Here is an 18162-nt window from a genome sequence, read left to right as displayed (position 1 = left end):
AAATGCTTTGTAAAAATCTACCTTGTATTAGCTCATGAGGAAAAAATCAGTAACTTCCATAAAAAGTAGAAATTAAAAAATCAACACACTCTGACCAAAACACAGTATAAGTTTATCTAAAATTAGAGTGCTCCCATGAAACTTTTCATTAGCCAACAGGGCATAAAGCAAAGAATTACCATTGATTTATATGAAAAAGTCTTTGAGCATTCCCAGACTCCAAAAATAACCTCTCTTAGGCTTTTCTGATACCTTATGACACATCTTACTAACAGATGCACAAAATTAATTGAGATAAGGCACAGATGCTTGCAGATACAGTTAAAAAAACTATGGTGGTTTGATGCCGAGATGCAGACTGTAGTTCCTGGGGAAGAAGCTTGAAGCTGCCACTCTCATTGTGTGGTGTGCACACTGCCTCTGTAATGGCTCACTGTGAAACAAATGTTGCATGCTATTTTTGCTTTTTGCCTTTTCTCATAAAAGCAGAAAACTCTTTGGATTTCTTTCAGTTAGTGAAAACAGGTACTAATGTAGGTCTTTCATAAAAGTGAAGTGGCATAATGTTAACTTCCAAAAAGTGGGGGATATCTTTATAATGAGAAATAGCTAACAAGAAAAAATCAGAAGGTTCTTCCTTGTGGAATTACAAAAAATATTTATTAAACAATTCCTAGGGCTAAAAGGAAAACACAAACTGAAATAAAAGAATTTCTAAAAAATGAGGACAATGAAATCACTACATATCAACTATACAAGGGATATTTAAAGCATGTAAAAGGAAAATTTACACACAAACTACTTTTATTATTTAAACAAAGAAAAAAAACAAATGACATAACTTCTCAGCTCAAAACATTATGAAAAATGTTACAAAATAAACCACAAGAAAGCAACAAGGAATTACTAAAGATAGAAGAAATCTGAGGTAGAGAATAGAACACTACATCTAATTAATAAACTATTCTTTCAGAAAAAAATAAAAATAGAAAAGCTATACTGGATACCTTACTGAGGAAAGTACTAGACTAATGCTCACATATACAAAACCAAAAATGACAAGTGAAAAATAACCATTAAAAAAAGACAAAATTTAAAAATCATAATATATTACTTTGCACACCACTAATTCAAATAAATTTGATAATGTAAATGGAATCTATCCTTTTTATAAGGAATTGCAGATGCCATAATTGACCATTAGATTAGGAAATGTAAATAGAACAGATTCCATAGAAGAACTAGAGAAAGCTAATAAGGAACTAATAACACACACACACACAGCAAGGCCATATGATTGCACAGAAGACTTCTACTGAACCTTTAAAGCCTAGGTGGTCCCATTGGTCAATAAATTATTCCAGAGTACTGAAATGAAAGAAAACTTCCTAAGGCATTTTTGTGAAGCAGGTATAGCACTGATACCTAGACTTCATAGAGAATGGAAAAAAAAAAAAAAAAAAAAAAGAAGAGAGAAAAAAAGAAAAGAAAAATAAACTAGCCAAAGACCAATATCACTGGTGTCAATTACAAAAATACTAAATAAAATATTAATGAGTAAAATCATATACTACACTAAAAAATAGTACATTATAGTAAATAAAATTTATTTCTGGAATGCAAGGTTGGTTCAGTGTTTGGAAACCCATTATTATTATTATTATTATTGTTATTATTATTATTTTTGAGGGAGAGTAGAGGAGAGGCAGAGGGAGAGGGAGAGGAAGAATCCCATGCTGGGTGTGGAGCCTGACACGGAACTTGATCTCACAATCATGAGATCATGACCTGAGCTGAAATCAAGAGTTGGACACTGAATCAACTAAGTCACTAAGTCACCCAGGCACCCTTGGAAACCCACTTAATATTACTCACCATATTAATAGATATAAGGGAAATATCACAATGAAACATATGGAGCATAATCTCCTAAAGTGTGTAAATAGCCTTTGACAAAATTCAATACTTATTTCTGATTTAAAAAAAACACTTTAAAATAGAAATTGAGTTTTAATTTAATTAATTTAAATTTTAAGATGATAATATATATATACTTTAGTCTTCAAGACATTATTGTACTTAATAGAAAAATACTAGAGGCATTTCCACTAAAATCAGGAATAAATAAGGCAAAGGAGATCACTGCCTACACTATTATTTAACATTATGTTAGGAAACTAGTGAAATTAGACAAGAGAAATCAATTTAAAGAATTTATGAAGAAGTACAATTTTCTCTGGAATACCCTGGAGCAGAGGTCAGCAAATTTTTCTGTAAAGGGCTAGGTAGTATTTTAGTTTTTGTGGGTCATTCAATCTCTGTCACAACTACTCAACCCTGCCATTGTAGCATAAAAATAGCCAAAGATGGTAATAAATGAATGAGTGAGACTATGTTCCAATAAAACTTTATTAATAAAGATAGGATTTGGCCCATGGCTGTAGTGTGTCAACCACTGTGCTAGAGAATTAACAATAAAATGAACTTAAACAATAAGAGAATTCTGCAAGGTGGTAGCATATAGAATTAATATATAAAATTTAATAGTGTTCATAGAGACAATAAATGGAGGGACATAATGGCAGGAAAAAACACATGCACCCCATCAACAAGGGAGAGGAAATACTTAGGGAATGAACTGAACAAAAATGTACAAAATCCAATGAAGGAAACTTGACTCTTCTAAGTCAAAAAACTAGAATTCAACAAATAAAAATTCCTATAATTTCACTATGATTATGGAGAGTGTTAAGGGAAGCTGGATGCAGGGTATATGGGAACTCTCTGTAGTCTCGCCTCTCCAATTGTGCAACTTTTCTATAAGTCTAATGCTATTGCAAAATAAAAGCTAAAAAGAATTTTTTAAAAAAGTAAAAATCTTGACATGTAGAAAATAAATCATAGATATTTCTTAAAATTTTTAGCTTCAATATTTTTTAGTTGTTTGGAATTTTATAGTATTTTAATAGAAAGCTACACTCCCCAAAACACAAATGATTTTTGCAATGTTGGTGGGATTTCATATATCTGGTAAGGCCAGCTTACCTCCAGATGAATTCTATATATTTTAAATAGATATTCGAAGTCAATAAAAGAATAAAATTCAGCACAAGTAAATCTACTTTTTCATGAACTTGGTATGTGAGAATACCTGTTTCCATTTTAGATCCTAGGGGAGGGCATAATTAATATGAAATAATTTATACTGAGTTTTTTTTTTTTTTTAATTTTTTTTTTTTCAACGTTTATTTATTTTTGGGACAGAGAGAGACAGAGCATGAACGGGGGAGGGGCAGAGAGAGAGGGAGACACAGAATTGGAAACAGGCTCCAGGCTCTGAGCCATCAGCCCAGAGCCTGACGCGGGGCTCGAACTCCCGGACCGCGAGATCGTGACCTGGCTGAAGTCGGATGCTTAACCGGCTGCGCCACCCAGGCGCCCCTATACTGAGTTTCTAAAAGCAGTAATCTGAAGTGTGGAAAAAAGTCAATAGAGCTTTGTGAAATCATTGGTTTCTTAAAAATTACTTTTGATTCAGTAGTCAAACTGTTACTATTACAGTGTTTCTTATTCTTATTAAAAATATATAGAAAGGAAGAGAATTGTTTAGGCATTCTATTGCACAAAGTTAATAAAACTGTGCTATGAGTATATATGTTTATCCTGATATGTGACCTAAGTCTTAGCCCCAGCCACAGACAAATCGCTGAAACATAAAACCGCTAGTCATTAAAATAAGTTCCTAACCTATGAATTATATAAGACTTACACAGGGGAGAGGTATTTATTTGTTTGTCATTTCCTTGCCATTTAACTGAAAGCTCAAAGATGCAATAAATCCTGCAAATCTACCAATAACAGCCATGTCTGAAATATGATGCCAAGAGTAATGCTGTTTGGATTCCTACCAAACTCAAAACACTGTTTTCTGAAACTGCTTTAGTGCGTTTATAAAAACATTTGTGGGAAAACCGTATTTACAAGTACAAAAGGATTCATCAACCTCCTTGTTGCCCAAGAAAGGACAGTTTTATCTTATGAGGCCTTCTCATGGAATTTGACAATTTTGAACACTTTCTTTTAAACGCTCTCTTCCCTCTCTTTTTCAATAACTTGTTTAATTTTCCTCCCAACTCTCTGGCTGATCCTTCTCAGCTTCCTTATAGCTACTTCTTGGGTACGTGCATTCTCCCTAAAAGACTGGGTTCAGTAGGATTCTGTTCACTTTGCTTTCCCTTCCTCACAATCTCTCACATATAGCCATGACTTCAGTTACCAAATACTCACACTATTTCTGACCTGTATCTCTATGCTGAGCTTTAGACACAAATATCCAATAGACTGGTTGCCATCACACTTGGATGTGTATCATGGGAACCTCGGTGCCCACCCAACCATAGCTGAATTCACCATCCATTCATTATACAGTAAATGTTTGTTGGCTGCCTACCCTAAGCTTAGGACTGTGTTAGGCACTAAAATGATGAACAAATTGACCTTGTATCTCCCCAAGTGAAGTTCAGTCTTCCTTCACTTAGTCCTGCACCTATATTCCCTATATCAGTAAGTGGTACCATTATTGATCTAGTTGCCAAAGTCGGAAACCTAAATATGCATATATCAAAATAACATGCTGTACATATATCATACTCTTACACAATGTGCACCTCATTGTGTTAATTTATTCAATTAAACAAAAGAAAAGAAACCTAAATATCATCCATCACTCCTCCTTCTTCTTTAGAACTCATGTTCAATCATTCACCTGGTTTATCCATTCTTTCCTTTTATATCTCTCTTTAATCTGTTCATTTCTTTATTCTTTATTATATTATATTCCACTGGCTTAGTTTAAGCCACCTTCACCTCTGGCCTACAATGATCCCTTAACATGTTCCTCTATCTCAAGTTATACTTAAAACCCTTCAGTAATCTTCAGTCAACTTTAAAACAAAAAACAAGCTTATTAACATGATGCAAAGACCTGAATTATAATTGCCTCTTTACATGTCAATGCCACACCCTCCAAGCTCCTTAGTTGCAGCTGAGAGTTTAAACTGGGTTAGTCACCATGTAGGGGTCACTTGTTCAAAATTTTATAACAAGTTAAATAACACGATTAATTTGATACAAGAGAAACACAGAAAACAAGGAACTCATCTACAGATGAGTGCAAACACCAGTCTGACTTTAATTTTCTATTTATGTATTATCATTTTAAAATTGTTATTAATTGAAGCTACTGCTACATGAACAATACAAGCTGGCATTTACCCAGCACTTATTATGTATCAAGCACTTTTCACATATTAGTTCACATAATAGTCACAACAACCCAATGAGACAGGTACACTTAATATTCCCATTTTATATATGTGGTAACCAAGGCACCAAGTAGTCAATAATTTGTCAAAGGAAACATAGCTGGCAAATGGTGAGACTGGTATTCCAGGCAATGGTTCCAGAATCTATGCTCTTAGTCATTATTCTATACAGAATAAAAGAGGATTATGCAAGGCATTCAACAAGAACTTTGGTTTTGTAAAGATGATACATATTCATCATATACATGTATAGAAAAATACAAAGAACAAAATAAATGATCCCAAATCCTACCATTCAGAAATAACAATCATTGATAACTAATATAAGTGATTCTGAACATTTCTTTATGACTTAAGTTGGATAACAGGATGGATGGATATGTAAGAGAGATAGATAAATGGATGGATAGATGATAAACAAATAGGTAAAAGAATATTGTACATAGTATCTACTGATTCATTTATGTGAGAGATGATCAAATTTGCACACTAACTCACCCCCCTTGCACTTAGTTTTTATTTTTTGTCAGTTGTATTATTACATTATCATCAGTATTTATAAAATGTGGATAATTCCCCTAATGATAACTCCTCCATTATTTTCTTTGGTTTCCACTAATACCTTTTAGCCATATTTTTGTTTCCAAATACTTTGAGTAATTTCTTGATTGACTTTTTATAATTGACAGTTTTTTCAAGAAGAGCTAGTACTGTAGTCACCAATTCCTTGTGTGATTGAGAATGTGCTTCTATCTTCATACTTGAAGAACAACTTGGCTGGATGCAAAATTCTTAGGCAATATTTTTTCTCCTTCAGAATGTTAATCTGAGAGAGATTTGATCTTTCAATCAATGTCTTTTGACCTTAACCAAAGCTATGGAGAAGTGTGAAGACATTCTGTCCTCATGGTTTGTTCTTTTGCCTACATATTTCTTCCTTTACTTTTGAAATGCAAGTAGATTTATCAGAATTCATTACTGTTGGCCACTCTGTATCAATATTACCAGGGTTTTTTTGGGTTGTTTGACCTACAGATTCACACAAAAATTTTTCTTCTATTGTATCTTTTTTTTAAATGTTTATTTTTTGAGAGAGAAACAGAGCACAAGTGGGGGGCGGTGGAGGTGCGCAGAGAGAGGGAGACACAGAATCCAAAGCAGGCTCCAGGCTCTGAGCTGTCAGCACAGAGCTGATGTGGGGCTCAAACCTACAAACTATGAGATCGTGACCTGAGCCGAAGTCAGTCGCTTAACCAACTGAGCCACCCAGGCATCCCTGTTGTATCTTTAATTAAGATCGATCACATTCCACTGGTTCCAACCTCTTCTTACAGAATACCCATTATGTTTATGTTGTATCACCTTGGGTTCCATATTTATCAATTTCCCTACTGTAATTTTAGTATATTCTTCTTCATTTCATTTTGTATGTCCTATACATCGCATGCCTGTGTTTTCAGTTGTTTATTATACTTCTTTTGCATTCATTCAGGCTTTAAGTTCAATAATTTTTCTATTTCTCTTCTGAGCTCTGACTACTTGCTTGTCACAATTATTTAAGTTGTCTGATACAGTCTTTTAGTAAAATTTTATGTGATTTCTTTTGGCTCTTTTACTAACAGGGAGTATATAATAGCCTTGTGATTGTGGGGAAATTATTTGTCAGAATCTGTCCGTTTCCTTTAATGATAGAATTACCTCAAACACAATCCTACAAAAATCTGCAGTTCTCTTTGCCTTGTGAACACAACTCTTCCATTCAGTTCTGAGCGTTCAGTCAATCTAGCTTACTCCAAATCTCTAAAAATTTATAGCTTCATTGTGTTGCAATCCTGAAATCATCATCTCTAGTATCCTTTTTACCCTAAAGGGTCTCTAGCAATCTCCTTAGGCTAGAAGACTATCATAGACAATATAAAACGACATGTCCTTATGACTTTTCCTTAGGCTCCACTTCTGCTGTTTTACAATGCAAAACTAGGTCTCTGATGGGAAATTCCTCACTTCTTCCAAGGCCGATTCATTCCCCTAATCTCTGCTATGGGGGAAAAAGAAAAAGATTGGCCATGCATTTCATGACCATGACACTTATTTGAGGGGAAATCTAAAGATATGAAGCAGCATGTGTTAGCTGTCAGCATATTACACACAGGTTAATAATTTACCTACATTTTACAGGTGTGTTTCACATTTAAGATCTGGAATTGTGGACATATCCTTGTTTGGGAGAATATGCTTTCTTTCCTACTTTTGTTCTTTTTTTTGTGGTTTTCAGATTATTAACCAGAAGTTAAGCCTTTCATAAAATTATTCAAATTAGTCTGTGTATTTACAAATAAATTTTTACTTACTGCCATTTCATCATCTACTCTGACATTTTAAAATTGCTTGTCTGTCTCCCCAACTCAGTCAAAAGGTCTTTAAGGCCTGTTGTTTGTCACTGAGTTGTTCTTCTCTCATTACATTTTGTTGTTTCAAAACCTACATTAAAATTCAGAACAAGGAAAGTGGTTTCTCTGGCTTTTTCCTGAATGGGTTCAACTGAAAAATCAGTAAATATAACAATTTATCTAACAGAGTTATATTAAAATGGGTTTGAAGGCGCACTGTGAAAATAATGATGATATTTAGAAGTAATTTTTAGGTGTCAACTAAATAACCTGATGATGACTTATGTGGAAGTCATTAAATCTGGGACAGAAGAAGGGGCTTTGCAAGAATGAATTCTAGTCTATATAGATCAAATTCAATATATTTGTATGCATCATTGGAACAGAATAGAAAACCCAGAAACAAACCCACAGTTATATGTTCAATTAACCATTGACAAAGGAGGAAAGAATATGCAATGGGAAAAAGACAGCCTCTTCAACAAATAGTGTTGGGTTAATTGGACAGCAATATGCAAAAGAATTAAACTGGACCACTTGCTTACACCATACACAAAAATAAACTCAAAATGGATTAAAGACCTAAGTGTGAGACCCGAAACCATAAAAAGAGAGCACAGGCAGTGATTTCTGACATTGGCCATAGCAACATCTTCCTAAATAGGTATCCTGAGGCAAGGGATATAAAAGCAAAAATAAACTATTGAGACTTCATCAAAATAAAAATCTTCTGCACAGAGAAGGAAACAATCAACAAGACTAAAAGGCAACCTACTGGATGGGAGAAGATATTTGCAAATGATATATCCAATAAAGGGTAATTAGTAAAAATATATAAAGAACTTATAGAACTCAATAGTCCCCCCCACCAATAACCCAATTTAAAAATAGGCAGACGACATGAACAGACATTTGTCCAAAGAATCCATACAGATGGCCAACAGACACATGAAAAGATACTCAACATCACTCATCATCAGGGAAATGCAAATCAAAACCACAATGAGATATCACCTCACACCTGTCAGAATGGCTAAAATCAAAAACAGAAGAAACACTAGGTGTTGGCAAGGATGTGGAGAAAGAGGAACCCTATCGCATTGTTAATAGGAATGCAAACTGGTGCAGCACTGTGGAAAACAGGATGGAGTTTCCTCAAAAAGTCAAAAATAGAACTACCTTATGACCCAGGAATTACACTACTGGGTATTTACACAAAAAATACAAAAACACTAATTCAAAGTGATATACACATCCCTATGTTTACTGTAGCATCATTTACAATAGCCAAATTATGGAAGCAGCCCAAGTGTCCATCTACTGATGAGTGGATAAAGGAGTAGTATATATACACAATGGAATATTATTCAGCCATAAAAAGAATAATATCTTGCTATTTGCAACAACATGAGAGTATAATGCTAAGTGAAATAAGTCAGAGAAAAATACCATATGATCTCACTCATATATGGAATTTAAGAAACAAAACAAATGAACAAAAGAAAAAAAGAAAGAGACAAACCAAGAAACAGACTTTTTAAAAAAATTTTTTTTTTTAACGTTTATTTATTTTTTTGGGACAGAGAGAGACAGAGCATGAACCGGGGAGGGGCAGAGAGAGAGGGAGACACAGAATCAGAAACAGGCTCCAGGCTCTGAGCCATCAGCCCAGAGCCCGACGCGGGGCTCGAACTCACGGACCGCGAGATCGTGACCTGGCTGAAGTCGGACGCTTAACCGACTGCGCCACCCAGGCGCCCCGAAACAGACTTTTTTAAAAAAATTTTTAACGTTTATTTATTATTAAGAGACAGACACAGAGTGTGAGCAGGGGAGGGGTAGAGAGAGGGGAGACACAGAATCTGAAGTAGGCTCCAGGCCCTGAACTGTCAGCACAGGGCCTGACGCGGGGTTCGAGCTCAGGAACTGTGAGATCATGACCTGAGCGGAAGTCGGTCGCCTAACCAACTGAGCCATCCAGGCACTTAAGTATAGAGAACAAACTGATGTTCTTAAGTATAGAGAACAAACTGATGGTTACCAAAGGGGAGGTGGGTGGGGGTGTGAGTGAAATAGGTGATGGAGATTAAGGAGTGAACTTGTTGTGATGAGCACTGAGTAATGTATAGAAGTGCTGAATCACTATATTGTACTCCTGAAACTAATATAACACTGCATGTTAACTATACTGAAAATAAAGAACTCAATTAAAAATCAATTAGTAATCATCAAGAGACAAAAAGATGATTTATGACACAGTCACACAGTGATATGGGAAAACACATACTACTAACAAGACACACAGTGATAAAATATATATGAAAAGTATATATAGAAAAAAAAAAACCCAACAACCTCAAGGTAGCTTCTCAAGCTGAGCTCAACCCCATCCCAGGGCTTTTGTGTTTGCTGCTCCTTGTCTGGTGTTCTTCCCTCGGGCTGTCCTCTTATCTCTCAGATCCTTGTTAAAATATTATCCTCTCGGAGACTACGGTCCTGTCTTCCACTTTCTCTTTCCTCTTTCCACTGCTGCTAATGTAACCACCTTCACTCACTCTCTTTCAATTGTGCAGTTTTCTTTTTTTAAGTTTATTTATTTTGAGAGAGACAGAGACAGCGCCAATGGGGGAGGGACAGGAGGCAGACAGAGAAAAACACGCAGTCTCTGCACTACCAGCAAAGAGCCTAATGCAGGGCTCGATCCCATGAAACCACGAGATCATGACCTGAGCCGAAACCAAGAGTTTGACGCTCAACTGACTGAGCCACCCAGGTGCCCCTATAGTGCTAATTTCTTTATAGCATTTGGCACCATCTGAAATTGTTTAAGATTTAGAGTCTGTGTCCCACATACACAACAGAATGTAAGTTCCAAGAGAGCAGGAACTTTGCTTTGGGTATGCTATCCTTTCAGTGCCTACCACAAAAGATACTTGATTAATATTTGTGTAATGAATAAGGAATAAACAAATAACAGTATAACTCTAACTAACATCTGCAGGGAAAAGATGAAGCTTAGGAGGTAGAAGGGGCCAGGAGGCAAATGCTTTAAATACCAGGTGAAGGAATTTAGGTTTGGTTTTTAAAGGCTGAGAAGTCCCTGACGGTTCCTTAGGCCAAGGAAACAACTCTATCAGATCTACAGTTTAGGAAACCAAATTTCAGTGCCATGCAGGAAGATATGGAAGGGGACAGATGTGAGATGAGACCAAACAGGACCTGCTTCAATGGTCCAGGTAAAAGAAGACAGAACCTCAACTGAGGGCAGAGAGCAGGAGGACACATTCAAAAAACATTCAGAGGCAGTGGGTGTAGTTGGCAGATATGAGCAGACAAAAAGTAAACAAGAGCCAAAGGTCAAAAGAAATACACAAAACCATTTCTGACAAACATTTATCAGGTGCTAATGAACACCTCGTGCTTTTCAGAAAGATAAATACATCAGAAAAGTGTCTTCTAAGTCTGGCTGATGTTCTTCTCTCGAAGGTATCGTGGGTAACAACTAGTGTTCCTTGGTGTCTGAAACACCTGAGCCTAAGGCTCCAATAACCAAATCCAAAAAGAGTTATAGTGGCTTTAGTGCTTGTATATCAGACATGTGGTTAGACCAGAATCACATTAACAGGGCTCCAAGGCTATCGAGTTTCAGGCTTCCTGTGAAGGAAGAGGACCTGACTGAACACAAATGAATCACAAATGCCAGGAAAGTGAGCAGAAGGAAGAAGGTACTACCAGAGACTACTGGCGTACGTTATGAGCTTCCTCTAATAATCAAATGGTGAAATAGCAAACTACACTTCAGCACAGTTGATGTATGGCCCCACAATATGTGGTACTCTGTATATGTCTATGTGAATGGTGTTCCCTAGGGTTGTGCAGGGTATATCCATACACAGGAGCCCTGAGTGCCTGGTCACACATATTGAAGAGTTGAATGAATGAATCAAAATCAAATTATATAGGAGATATATAGGAGAATCATAGTATAACAAGATTACAGGTGTGACTCATGGATCCAATCAACCATCTCAAGAAACTGCCAACTTAGACTGAAGGGGACAGAGATAGGATGAAATGAAGGAAGGTTTTCAGACCTCTGGGAGTCTATAGGATAGGCCAAAAGAGCTATCAAGCTGCAAATAATGAGGTGTTATTGTTTCCATAGCCAGGATTCATGGGCACTGAATTCAAAGTTAAAATTGCCACCCGACCACTTTGGCCTCCCCGTGCCTCTAAATCAACAAGCAACGAAGGGAGTTACTGTGTTGGCTGGGGTGATCCCAATTACCAAGGGTAAATTGAACTGCTATTCCACAATGGAAGTAAAGAAGACTATATCTGGAAAACAGGAGATCCCTTAGGGCAGGTCTTAAGTATTACCATGCCCTGTGATTAAGGTCGATGGAAAACTACAACAGCCCAATCCAGGCAGGACTACTAATGGCCCAGACCCTCAGGAATGAAGATTTGGGTTACCCCACCAGGTAAAGAACCACATCCAGCTAAAGTGCTTGCTGAGGGCAAAGGGAATATGGAATGAGGAATGAAAGAAGGTAGTTATAAATACCAGCTATGACCACATGACCAGTTACAGAATGAATATTGTAATTGTCATGAATATTCTTTATTTTGTTATAAATATGTGTGTATCTTTGTTTTCTTCCCTCTCTTATCCTCTTGTCATGTAACATGAGACATGATGACTTTATATCATGGCTTTTGAGAATGGTTAGCTTTATATCAGAGTATTTAAGTAACAGGATATCAAGAAGAAGAGTAAATATCATCCAAGAACTCTGCTTCCTCTTCTGGGAAAAGGGTTAGTGTATTTTCAGTGGTACACTAGATAGTTGTATAGTATTAGGCAGGAATATGGCCTTGTTATTATCTTTCTACAGATCTTAAGCATGGTTTAAGGAGATGCATGAATGGGTACCAAGTTGACAAAGAGGGGACATGTTATAGCTAATGTTTATAAGTCGACTGGATTAAGGGATACCCAGATATTTAGTCAAATGTTATTTTGCATATTTCTGTGAACGTGTTTTTTGGATGAGGATGATATTTAAATTGGCAGACTTTGAGTACAGCAGATTATTCTCCATAATGTTAGTGGGCTTCATCAAATCAGTTGAAGGCCTTAATAGAAAAAGGCTGACTTCCTCTGTGGAATTCTGCCAGCAGACTGCCTTGACCTCAAACTGCAGCTCTTTCCTGAGTCTCCAGCTTTCCAGGCTCCCCCATCAGAATGTGGACTTGCCAAGACACCACAATCACATGAGCCAATTCCTTAAATATATCTCCATATGTCTCCTCCCTCTACCTTTCTCATCCTGTTGCTTCTGGTTCTCTGGAGAACCCTTATACAATAGCTTTGGCCTATATGGGTTCTTCCCATTCTGGACTTTATACACACACACACACACACACACACACACACACACACACACTTAAATATATTTATGTCTCATATAAATATATTTATATATGTTTAATTTATTTATTTATTTTTTTTTTATATTTTTAAATTTTTTTTTTCAACGTCTATTTATTTTTGGGACAGAGAGAGACAGAGCATGAACAGGGGAGGGGCAGAGAGAGAGAGGGAGACACAGAATCGGAAACAGGCTCCAGGCTCTGAGCCATAACGCCAGAGCCCGACACGGGGCTCGAACTCACGGACCGCGAGATCGTGACCTGGCTGAAGTCGGACGCTTAACCGACTGCGCCACCCAGGCGCCCCTATATATGTTTAATTTATATACAAGTTATTATTTCTATGTTTAAGTATATATTTGTATATATAATCTCTATATAATCTTGCCATTGTTCTTTTTATTTTTTAGACAAACAACCCAATTTTTTTAAGTTTATTTATTTATTTTGAGAGACAGAGAGTGCACAGGAGGGGCAGAGAGAGAGAGAGAGAGAGAGAGAGAGAGAGAGAATACCAAGCAGACTCTGTACTGTGACAGTGCAGGGTCCAATGTGGGGCTCGATCTCACAATCCTGAGACCATGACCAGGGCCAAAATCAAATCAGATGCTTAACTGACTGAGCCACCCAGGCACCGCTTGCTATTGTTCTTAAGTTGTACTACATTTAAATCTTTTCTTCCTAATTAGACAATTTGTTTCAGGACCAAGATCACAGCTGAAAACCCTTTGTCTTCTCCCCTCATCAATTCACAGCACTTCTTAGGTGCTCAAAATAAGTTTGCTGAATCGAACTGAGAAACAAGAAGGATACTATACTAGAACTACCTAGGCTCTTAGAGAGAGAGAGAATTCTTCCCTAGGAAGCAGAGAAAAACTTTGTTGATTGTACGAAGGTTTCTGCATGGGAAATTAATTACTGGGAATTTTAAGTCCTCCCAATATGCCTAGCCTTAGCCCTCCAGCTCCTCCTAGGGAACAATTTGGCTCGGTAACTCATTACTGGTAACCTCGTGGCTATTTATATATAAATCCGTTTTACTTTTGCATCATTTGTGCACCCCAATTCTAAGGGAGGACACTGTTTCTGACTACCCAAGCATTGCCCCATCACTCTCAAATAAAATCTTTCCGTTGCCAGGCCACTTACATCATACTTTCAGGTTCTACTGCACAAGCACCAATTGCTTTTGTGACATTGACAAGAAGAGCTTGGTTTACTCCAACGAGGAGGTTCACGAGTGGTGGAATGCCACCACATTTCCGGACAAGGACGCGATTTTCATAGTCCTGACAACATTCTCCCAATGCACCAACCACATTCACAAGTACCTCTTCGGGCTGGTCAGTTAAAAGTCCCACCAAAGTTTCAATGGCTTTGTATTCCCGAAACCTAAATTCATCAAGAGAAGAAGAGGGGGGGGGGGGAGGGGAGGAGAAACAGTATTACTTTTGGTATAATTAGCTAATAACATTAAGAGCCCAAAATTACTAAATGCCAACTACATGCTCATACGGTCTATACAAAAACTCTATGATGCAGATACTACCATAATCCCCATTTTCAGAAAGCTAATTCGAAGCCTGGTAAATAGTGAAGCTGGTTTCCACTTCCAGCCATCCGTGCCATTAATCACTATACTGTATGGTCTCTAAGACAACTACCAACTTCTTCCAAATCAGAGTGTCAGCAATTCTACTATGCTATGGGTGTCTGCCCCATGTCACAGAGACTATTTTACATGAACAAAGCAAAATAAACCTATCTTGTGTTAAATAAGACATGTGAATTTCTTGTTAAAATCATCACAATGAGACAAGGAAGGTTGCCTCAGAATATCCACCACAGAGTGTGAGAACCCTAAAAATATATGAAGAGACAAATCTGAAGATTAAATCAGTTATAAAGTTTACAAATACTTTAAAATTCAATGAAATTATCTGACAGTGGCTACACAGCCCTTGAGCTGGCATTTAGCTGACTCATCTTGTTTAACTTTAGAAAAGCAAAAAGAATGGAACCACTTCCATCTCTAAAGATTCAGTGGGAATTCATCCCCTCACCTTGATAGGTCTCTGCAGGAGATCAGAGGTACTTGTCATTTAAATGGCTGCCCACAAGCAAAAGAGCCCATTCACACAGATAAGATTATGTCAGCACATCCCTTAGCTTTACTAAGTGAGGCACAGAAAACCACAGCCAGGTGGTGGGATAGGAAGTAGAAGTCTTTCATTTCTAAAAATCCTTAATACTGCCAAATTAGTCTAGAACATAAATATATGGAAACTATACGAGTAGCATTATAATTGATTCTTTATTAAAATAACATTACGGGAATGTGTTTCAATGGGCATATTTTTTATGCATCTATACTTTTATTTAGAAACATTTATATCTTAATGAAAGATGTTTTAGTTGAAAGTTAAGAATACAGCTATTCCTCGATGGCCATATTTTTATTACAGAATATTGAATGTCTTCTCTTACTTGGTCACATTCTCTTTGCTGATGGAACATTTCCATATTGCCCCAGTGACAGCAGCCAACCGTTCTTTATTGTCCGTGTTATCGAGCAGACTGGCCAGGCGTTTAAGACCTCCGTGCAGTCTAACGAGATCACGGGTTTCCTTATCCTCAGCACACTACACACAAAAATCAAATCAGAGGCTCTCAGCGATCAAAGCATATCAAGCTTTCTGTAATTGCTAAAGAGGCTGCCATTTTAGTGGCGGTGAAACTTCTTTTCAAAGAGTATCATTTTCTGAAGGGGCCTCCAAGTAAAATCTAATTCTTCTCTGTACTGGCAGCTATCTGACACTGTCTCTTTTCCCTTACATAATTTTGGCCGCGTCTAGCAGTTTCTACATACTTAGAAATGCTGCCAAGCCAATTCTGAGGTAACCTGGGCTTCCACCAAGACAGAAACAGAGATTGGTTGGTTAGAAACCTAGAACACCACATGCGTGGACAGAGGATTTCTGCAGTGATGCAACACACAGTCTTGGGAAAATGTAGCAGAGAAAACACGAGTGATACGGATTTAGTCAGAGCTTCAATGACCCCCAAAACCTAGGAGATGAGCATTTCCTCAATAGAGTTTCTATGCCCAGAGCAGTAAGTTATAGCAATAGCAACTGACATTATATTCACATATGTTTATCCACATATTTGTGTCATCCTTTGAAATAAATACGTACTACATAGACGTTCCCAGCTGATCGTCCTTCCCAGGTTAAAGAGCAAAAAGATGATAAATTTAGTATAGATATGCTATCATCCTAAGTATACAGTTGGTCTCTGAGGCCATATGATACAGATGCATGTCATGGATCATCCATGAGGGCCACTAGAAGAAATCCTCATTGTAATGCACCACAAGGCACCTGTCAGGCTTTTCTTCTATTTATGACTTTTGCTTCTGGTTCAGTTCCAGCTTTAGAAAAAATAATCACTATTTCTAACCAATCATTCATAGTTACTCAGATAAGGCTTATATACGCAAGTCAAGGCTATATATCCTTGTTTTGAACTGAGTTGTGTTCCCTCAAAGCTCACATATGTCAAAGTCCTAACCCCCGTACCTCAGAATGTAAGTTAAGGTCTTTAAAGAGGTAATGAAGGATAAATAAGGCCACTGAGGTGGGCTCTAATCCAATGTGACTGATGTCATAAAATATAAGGACACAGAGGAAGGAACATGTGGAGACACAGGAAGAATGGTATGTGAACATGAAGACAGCCACCTATAAGCCAAGGAGAGAGTCCTCAGAAAGCACCAATGCTGCGGACACCTTGATCGCAAACTTCTAGCCTCCAGAACTATAAGGTAATAAATATCTGTTATTTAACAGGCCACCATATGGTATTTTGTTTTGGTATTTTGTTTTGTTCTAGCAAACTAATACCATCCTCTACTGACATGAACCCCTTTTTCTGACTCTGACTTTTTGGCATACTCTTACTGTGCACATTTTATTATCAATCTACCTACCTACCTACCTATCTTTACATGTTTATTTTTGAGAGAGAAAGTACAAGTGCAGAAGGGCAGAGAGAGACAGGGAGATGCAGAGTCCAAAACAGGCTCCTGGCTCTGAGCTATCAGTGCAGAGCCCAATGTGGGGCTCAAACCCACAAAGTTGGTGTTGGACACTTAACCGACTGAGCCACCCAGGTCCCCCAATATGCACATTTTAAATGCATTCCTCTAGGAAATGGACTCTGATTTCTCGGATAGGTAGAAGCTGGCATGGCCAGCAACCAGCCATCTACTAATTTTTCGAAGCCATCTTTACTTCTAATCTGTTTTCTGGTATACTATAAAATGTATAGCTCACAAAAAGTTAACAAAGGTTAAAGTAAATTAATAAAAAGATAAAACAGGAATACACACACACACACACACACACACACACACACACACACACATGCAAGCTCACACTCATTCATCCATCCATTTTGTCTTGGTAGAAGATAAATTTCTCAACTACTATGTTTGAATAGGGTGCCTGTAAAGCAATGTAAAGGCACCATGTATATATTTTCCTATTTTACACTAAGTAATTTGTTTTAGGAGAGAAAGACATGTAAGTGCCTTCTAGAAATGTAAATAATCAAGACATGTTGGTGCAGGTTTCTCTCTCACATATACAGGCCATCTGTCATTAGCACAGGACAGTGGTTCTCAGACCTATGTGTACAGGAAAATCCCTAAAGTGTTCTTGTTAAAAATGCTGATTCCTGAGTCCTGCCACCAGAGAATGAGAACCCATGTTTAGAAACACCACCTTAACTACATGGAGAAGAAGACCACAGCTGCCCACAGAGTCCCCCCGCACCTGGTAGATGGCCATGGCACAGTGTTCCTGCAATTGTTCGTTCTCACTATTTAGGTTCTTCACCAGATTTTCAATGATCCTTTCTGCTTTGATCGCAGCTCGGTAGTTTTCCTAGGAACACAAATTTAAATATTTATGTGTGTAAGACACGAATATTAAGTACCTATCTATACT

The 18162-nt window shown here is 37.3% G+C and overlaps 1 protein-coding gene across 1 annotated transcript in view; it reads right to left on the bottom strand.

Annotated features, from left to right (window-relative positions):
* ODAD2 (outer dynein arm docking complex subunit 2) overlaps positions 1 to 18162 on the bottom strand; it is a 180470-nt gene that overhangs the window by 106674 nt on the left and 55634 nt on the right. The window contains exons 14-16 of the mRNA XM_086715141.1: positions 17989 to 18099; positions 15638 to 15792; positions 14300 to 14542 (exon numbers count right to left, since the gene is read on the bottom strand). Of these exons, the coding sequence (XP_086571267.1) occupies positions 14300 to 14542; positions 15638 to 15792; positions 17989 to 18099 (509 nt within the window). The remainder of the gene's footprint in view (positions 1 to 14299; positions 14543 to 15637; positions 15793 to 17988; positions 18100 to 18162) is intronic.

This window comes from Puma concolor, chromosome B4 (assembly GCF_028749965.1).
Source record: "Puma concolor isolate L17-30 chromosome B4, mPumCon1.1.hap2, whole genome shotgun sequence".
In the NCBI taxonomy this organism is placed as follows: Eukaryota; Metazoa; Chordata; class Mammalia; order Carnivora; family Felidae; genus Puma; species Puma concolor.
This window is presented reverse-complemented; position numbering and strand designations above follow the sequence as displayed.